At 47.9% G+C, this 7,513-nt stretch overlaps 1 protein-coding gene across 2 annotated transcripts in view; it reads left to right on the top strand.

Moving 5' to 3' along the window:
* The first annotated feature begins 4,066 nt into the window (after nucleotides 1-4,066).
* pdlim3b (PDZ and LIM domain 3b) overlaps nucleotides 4,067-7,513 on the top strand; it is a 97,299-nt gene continuing 93,852 nt past the window's right edge. The window contains exon 1 of one of the 2 annotated variants that reach the window (XM_072515896.1): nucleotides 4,067-4,299. In XM_072515896.1, coding sequence (XP_072371997.1) covers nucleotides 4,207-4,299 — 93 coding nt within the window. In that variant the 5' untranslated portion in view covers nucleotides 4,067-4,206. The remainder of the gene's footprint in view (nucleotides 4,300-7,513) is intronic. The other variant, XM_072515895.1, reaches the window with a different exon arrangement.

Genomic DNA, 7,513 nt, shown 5'->3' with positions numbered 1-7,513 from the left:
CCCAGACTGGGACCAATTCCTAAAGATAAAAGACAAAGGTCGCCACTTCTGGCAGGCCCGGGCCCAGGACCAACCCAAAACAGGCACCAACACACCCCTAAGGCAAGATACAGAAAAGCCCTTAGTCCCAGTCAGATCCCTCCCCCTCCCCCTCCCTCCATAAACCTGAAATAGCTTTCCAGAATAACAACTCCATCCTCCCCTCTTCCCCCCCCCCCCCCCCCGACCAAACAAATAAACTATGCTCACTGAAACCTGCCCAAACAGGTCCAACAAGCTGCAGCCCCTCCCCCCACACCAGCTGAAACTATACAGCTAGAAAAGGTAACCCCCTACCAGGGTGTATGTTCAAACGACACTTCTCAACTCGTTCCAACTACGGAAGAGTTAATAAAGTCCAATATCCTTACAATACGTCAAGTCCCCCCGGGGACCGTATATTCCCCATACTGTTGCCCTAACCACTACACCCCGACAACTGTGGCCCCCTCAATCCCAAACATACACCAGATACAAACTACAAAACATCTCAAGCCAACCCCTCCCAACCGTCCCCATTAAACTCCCAATCGAATCCATTCACTCAAGCCCAAGTCCATGGTCCTTGACAAATGCCTCCGCTCCATTCGACGTATTGAAAAAATGATCTTTTGACTGAAAGATCATTCTCAGCCTCACCGGGTACAACATTCCAAACCTGACTCCACACTGAATAGTGAATAGCGCTGACTTCACCTTATTAAAATCCGCTTCGCCATCCGTTCCAACATCTTGCTACATCCTAATGACTCTTCCTTCTCATCTAAGTCCCGATTCACTTTGGCCCTTTGTAGAACCCACTCCATGATGGCTCATTCACCTGAGGCTTCTACTGGAGTACTCGGTAGGCCCAATCCAACTCTGGAGGGAACAATCGCCTGTCCTCGCCCCCCCCCCAAGAAGCTTGACAAATATCTGAGAGAAGTACTCAGTCGGTTTCAGCCCCTCCACCCCCTCCAGTAACCCTACAATTCTGAAGTTTTGTCTCCTCGACCTGTTCTTCAGGTCATCCATCTTTGCCTTCATGTCCCTGTTCCTATCCTCCTCGCCAGTAACATCTCATCTTCCAACGAGGTGATTTGATCACCATGTCCCAACAAGGCCACCTCCACGCCCTTCAGCGCTTCTCTATGCTCCTTCACCACCTCCAAGATTTTTTCCAGCTTCGTTCGAATCGGACCAAGTAGCTCCTCAATTGACCGCTTAAGGGTTTCCATCACCACCCTGCCGTGCCCCTCAAAATGCTTCGCAAACTGTTTTTCAAATCCTGCGGCATCACCCCAGTCAATGTTTCCACCGTGATATGGGCAGCCACACCCAAGGATGGGTCGGCCGCCTTCTCGCCCGCTGTACTTCGCGAGCTCACTTGCTCCATCGGAGGATTATGCCTTGTAATCGTCTTACCACCAACCTTCTACATACATTTAGACATATTTTCGCTGGCAAATTCCTTATCCCATACAATGTACCACTTCTGATGACCAAAATCCCCGAAGACCAGGTTAAAAAGTCCAAAAAACAAAGACCATGGCGGGAGCCACCTTATGTGTGACCTTCTCCTACCAGTCGCCACCGGAAGGTCCATTATTTAACTGTTTTTAACCCTAGTGTCATTCTAGTGAATCTGCACTGCACCCCCTCCAAAGGTAATGGATCCTTCTTCGGGTGCAGTGCCCATAACTGAATGCAGTTCTCCAGATGGGGTCTATCGGGGGGTTTAATATTACTGCAGCATAACCCCCGTTCGTTTGCATTCCAGTCAACTAGAGCTGAAGGCTAATATTCCAGTAGAATTTTAATTATTTTTCATATATGCCCACAACTCTTTTATGATGTCTGTGCATTGACCCCTCCATCTCTCTGTTGTTACACAGTTCCTATCTTCGCTTCAAGCAGTAAACACACTGACCTACGTTTGTCGGGTCTAAAATGAGAAGCGAGGCTGTGGAGGGGTTTGTAAACAAGGATGAGGATTTTAAAACCAAGATGTTGCTTGACCAGGAGCCATTGTAGAGCACAGGGATGATAGTGGGACAGGACTCACTGCGAGATAAGATGTGAGCAGCAGAATTTTGGATGTCCTCGAGTTTACAGTCGGTAGAAAGCGGGAGACCAACTGGGGGTGCGCTGGGATCATCAAGTCTGAAGGTAACAGAGGCATGGATGAGAGTTTCAGTGGCAAATGAGCTGAGACAGGGACAAAGTCAAGCGATGTTACCGAGGTAGAAACAGGCAGTCTTAATAACGGCACCAAAACGAGGTTGAATGTTCACCTCAGGGTCAAATCCGACACCAAAGTTGTGACAAACTGGCGTAATTTCAGACCGTTGCCAAGTAGAGGAATGGAGTTAGTAACTAGGAAAATGTCAATATTGTAAAGATTAGTGTAAAACATTGCATCATTCCTCCCCTACATGGCAAATGGTTTATCCAGCTAAACAACGCACAACAAAGTCCGATTAATTGGCACATATTCTAATGTACTTCCTGGGAAGATTTTCATACAATCCATTGAATCCCTATAGTGCAGAAGGAGGCCATTCGGCCTGTCGAGTCTTTACTGACCCTCTGAAAGAGCACTTTACCCTGGCCCACTCCCCGGCACTATCCTAGTACCTCTGTAATCCCCAGCTAACATTTGAACACTAAGGGGCAATTTAGCATGGCCAATCCACCTAACCTGCACATCTTTGGACTGAGGATGTATTTTAAAAGTAGTTTTTGAGCACTGTTGCAACAGTTCGCTGAGCTGCACCATGCCGTTTTCTTATTAGTTCATGGGATGTGGGCGTCGCAGGATGTGGCAGCATTTATTGCCCATCCCAACCGGTAACAGTCAAGCACATTGCTGTGGGTCTGGAGTCACATGCAGGCCAGACCAGGTAAGGATGGCAGATTTCCTGATGGGTTTGTATGACAATCGACATGGCCATCACTGGATTGTTATTAGCACATTGTGGCTTCACAGCTCCAGGGTCCCGGGTTCGATTCCCGGCTTGGGTCACTGTCTGTGCGGAGTCTGCGTGGGTTTCCTCCGGGTGCTCCGGGTTCCTCCCACAAGTCCCAAAAGATGTGCCGTTAAGTAATTTGGACATATTGAATTCTCCCTCTGTGTACCCGAGCAGGTGCCAGAATGTGGCGACTTGGGGTTTTTCACAGTAACTTCATTGCAGTATTAATGTAAGCCTACTTGTAACAATAAAGATTATTATTATTAAAATTCAAATTTCACCACCTGCAGTGGCGGGATTTGAACCTGGGACCCCAGAGCAGTACTCCGGGTCTCTGGATTATTAGTCCAGTGACAATACCACTAGCCACCGCCTCCCCATACTACTAATACAAATTCATAATCACAACAGGTGGGCTGCTTACTGTTACAGGTATGAATTTTGTTACACATCCGCTGGCATCTGTTGAATTTGTTTCATTAAAAAAAACCATGTTATAATTAATAGTGCTTTATAAACAGGAGCGGACATGAATGCTGTGCCTTTCCCACGGGGGAAGCTGGTGAGAAAAATAAATTGTGTGTGTGGGTGGGGGGTGGGCATGTGCAGGTTAGGTTTCCTAGCGAGCCCCGCCAGGAGAAAGTGCTTCAGTATCCACTTACACCCCAGCCGCATCAATCAGCCTCATTCATCGCCGGGAGCTTGCAAACTGCTGCTGCCAGCCCATGAGCAGCTTCCCATCTCCAAAGCCCAGCTTTTAACTTTGCCTCATCTCTGACGGCGACTGAGGAACGAGAGAAGCCCTGGGGGTGTTGGAGTGAAAGAGATTGGGGGGGGGGGGGGGCTCAGTTGTCAGAATGCACTTAACTTGAAACCAAATAAGGGCAAAAGCCTCGGCGTTGACGTTTGATCTGGACGCGGGTGGGGTGGGATTGAGTGACAGGGAGGGAGGGAGCCCTTCACTCACATGGCTCGGCGCTTCTGCCCTGTTCCTCCCGGGGGGCACTGGGCTGGGCAGGGGCCGGCCCAGGCGCTATATAAAGGCAAGTTGTTTCACGGGCGCTTCTCGCAGAGCAGCAGGAGGGAAGGGAAGGGAGGGGTTGGGAATCTTGGGATTGGTACTTCACTGTCTCTTTGATATCACAGCGGGAGAGAGGGGAGGGGATTCTTTCCGATTAACTTGGCCAGCAAAAAAAGGAACAACAAGAGACAAAAGATGCCGCAAAACGTGGTGCTGACAGGACCTGGTCCCTGGGGCTTCAGACTGACCGGTGGGGCGGATTTTAACCAGTCCTTGACCGTCTCCCGGGTGAGTTGTGTTCTGTTTTCTGTCGCCTCTGTTTAATGTGCTGGGGGCTGAGCGGGTTTGCAAATGTGGCTCATCCGTCGCAATCAGGAGTGTCCAAACAGAGAATGCAGACTAATCTCTGCAGCTCTGGCAGCATCTTTGTCCCGGACTCAACCTCCCCCAGTGATCCCAAACTCAATGTCCTGCTTCCTGACCATGTTTCTAACAGCTTTAAGGATGTTGCAGTTAGAGTTAAGAACTTTTAAGAATTAGGAGCGGGAGTAGTTGGGAATAGTTTATCAAAAGCAAATCCGTAAAAATGGGACACTGGACGAATGCAGAGAACATAGTGAAGCCGCCAGTAAAAAACCCTTTGTGCTCTGCCCGCGCCTTGGTGCAAGTATCTCTCAGTCACCGGAGTCCTCCAGGAGCTGAAGTTCTTTCAAACCTGGAGATGCCTTTTTAAACCGACCACTTGTAAACAAACAGAAAATATCGGAAACACCGCAACAGGTGAACCAGCACCTGAGAATCGCTAACTTAACCCCCCCAAATATAGTGTTAATCTGAAAGAAAATCAGAAATGCACTTTAAATTCTCTGATTCGTTGTAATACTGAGCAGGTCTAGGGCAATCTGCAGGTCTGGGGCCATCTGATCAGAGAGAAATATTGTGAACGATGACTTCTGGTAACATCTGTGGAGAGAGAAACAGAGTTAATGTTTCGAGTCCGATGACTCTTCCACAGAACTGTTAGCAGAAATTTCTACTCAAACGAGAACTTATTTCTCACTCTCCGCAGATGCTGCCTTGACCTTTGGCATATTTCCAGCACTTTTCTGTTTTTATTATTTTTTTCAGCAGCATGCACTCGTTTATTGTACAGCCATGTATGCTATTCCATTCAGTTTGTTTTTTCAGCAGTGAGGTTTTTTGTTTAATGCTGTGTTGACTGGTTCAGAACTGTGACCAGCTGAACTGATAAAAGGATCAGCAGATGAGAGGCGGGAGCATGATTTTTTTCACTGCAGGTCTTGATGTGTTTTGCTGAGATTTTGAGTCCATATTCGATAGAATTTACAGTGCAGAAGGAGGCCATTCGGCCCATCGAGTCTGCACCGGCTCTTGGAAAGAGCACCCTATCCAATGTCAACACCTCCACCCTATCCCCATAACCCAGTAACCCCACCCAACACTAAGGGCAATTTTGGACACTAAGGGCAATTTATTATGGCCAATCCACCTAACCTGCACATCTTTGGACTGTGGGAGGAAACCGGAGCACCCGGAGGAAACCCACGCACACACGGGGAGGATGTGCAGACTCCGCACAGACAGTGACCCAAGCCGGAATCGAACCTGGGACCCTGGAGCTGTGAAGCAATTATGCTACCCACAATGCTACCGTGCTGCCCCATAGATTTCTTTGAAGCCCTGACAGATGTTTGCGTACCAGGGAAGGCACATCTGCTTCACTTCTCCCTGCCATTCTGAAGAAGGTTTGGGACTGGACTAAAAATGAACATTTCAAACCTCATCTGAATCATTGTATAAAATTAGTGTTTTTTAATTGAACTCTTCCACAGTATTCAGGGGGCGCAATTAATTACAAGACAAATCCTGTCCTTGACACTAGCTGGAAGTTGGTGAGAAACCAAGAAGAAAAGGATTGCTTGTTGAAATCATTAGGTCACTGCTCAATCCAGTGGTGAGGTCATCCATTCAAGGCACTTTTTTGATAAATTCAGAGGCCTCTTCCTTTGACCTGATCGAGACTCAAACTTCTCTTGCCTGCCATGGTTGGATCACCTTTCATCCTGACGATTTGTACTTAAACAGAATGGCCTTTCATTTCAATGAATGCCTTACTAACTGGTGATGTGGAGATGCCGGTGTTGGACTGGGGTGAGCACAGTACGAAGTCTTACAACACCAGGTTAAAGTCCAACAGGTTTGTTTCGATGTCACTAGCTTTCGGAGCGCTGCTCCTTCCTCAGGTGAATGAAGAGGTCTGTTCCAGAATCATGGAGAGGTGCCAAGCCTCTATAAAACAGGATTTAAACAAAGGACAGGCCACTTGAATTAGGACCCAACGAAGGCACAGCCAGCCCAGTGAATCCTGCAACTGTCCCCTCACTAACACTGGAGGACTAGTAGCAAAGTTAGAAAGAGCTTTCCCTCAGACTATTCAAGGTATTCAAGCTACAGCCTGTGTTAGTCAATCACGTTTACAGAATCATAGCAACAGTCCAGACTTCTCCATCATCATACCTGGGTGTGTACTGTCCCACCAGCAGGACAGATCCAACAAAGGTGGTGACACAGTGGTATGCTGTCTGGAGGGGGTGGCCCTTGGAGTCGCCAACATTGACTGTGGACCCCATGAAGACTCATAGCATCAGGTGAAGCATCAAAAAGGAAACCTCCTGCTAGTTACCATCAATCATCCTCCTTAGCTGATGAATCACTGCCCCTCTACGTTTAATACATTTGGAAGACGCACTGAAGGTAGTAAGGGCACAGAATGTACCCTGAGTTGGCGACCTCAATTTTCATCAAGAAAACTGGCTTAATGCTCCATCAAAGCCAGAACTGGACAAATTCTGAAGGATTTATCCACTAGACTGGGTCTGTGGAAGGTGTTGAGAGAACCAAGAAGAGGGAAAACCTGTTTGATATTGTCTTCACCAATCTAACTGTCGACAGTAATGGTAGGAGCGACCATCACATAGTCCTTGTGGAGACCACTTCTTGCCTTGACACTGAGGATAACCTCTATTGTGCTGTGTGGCACTACCACTGTGCTAAATGGGATAGATCCAGAACAGATCCAGCAGCTTAAATCTGGACATCCATGAGGCACTGCGAGCTATCAGCAGAGTTGTGTGCAATATTAATCTGTATCCCGGCATATCCCTCACTCTATCACTACCATCAAGCCGGGGAAACAACCATGGTTCAATGAAGAATGCTGGAGGCCATGCCAGGAGCGGCACCAGGCGTACCTAAAAATAAGATGGTCAACCTCATGAAGCTGCAACACAGGACTACATGCATGCTAAACAACGGGAGCAGATGTGAGCGACAGAGCTAAGCAACCTGCTCCAAATATGTGTAGGTTAGGTGGATTAGCCATGTTAAATTTCCCCTTAACTGTTCAAAGATGTGTAGGTTACGTGGGTTGCCATGATCAATGTACGGTGTTACGGGGATAGGGTGGGGGAGTGGGCTTAGG

This window comes from Scyliorhinus torazame, chromosome 9, assembly GCF_047496885.1.
Source record: "Scyliorhinus torazame isolate Kashiwa2021f chromosome 9, sScyTor2.1, whole genome shotgun sequence".
Taxonomy (NCBI): domain Eukaryota; kingdom Metazoa; phylum Chordata; class Chondrichthyes; order Carcharhiniformes; family Scyliorhinidae; genus Scyliorhinus; species Scyliorhinus torazame.
The sequence above is the reverse complement of the archived record's forward strand: the minus strand, read 5'-3'. Positions and strand labels throughout refer to the sequence as shown.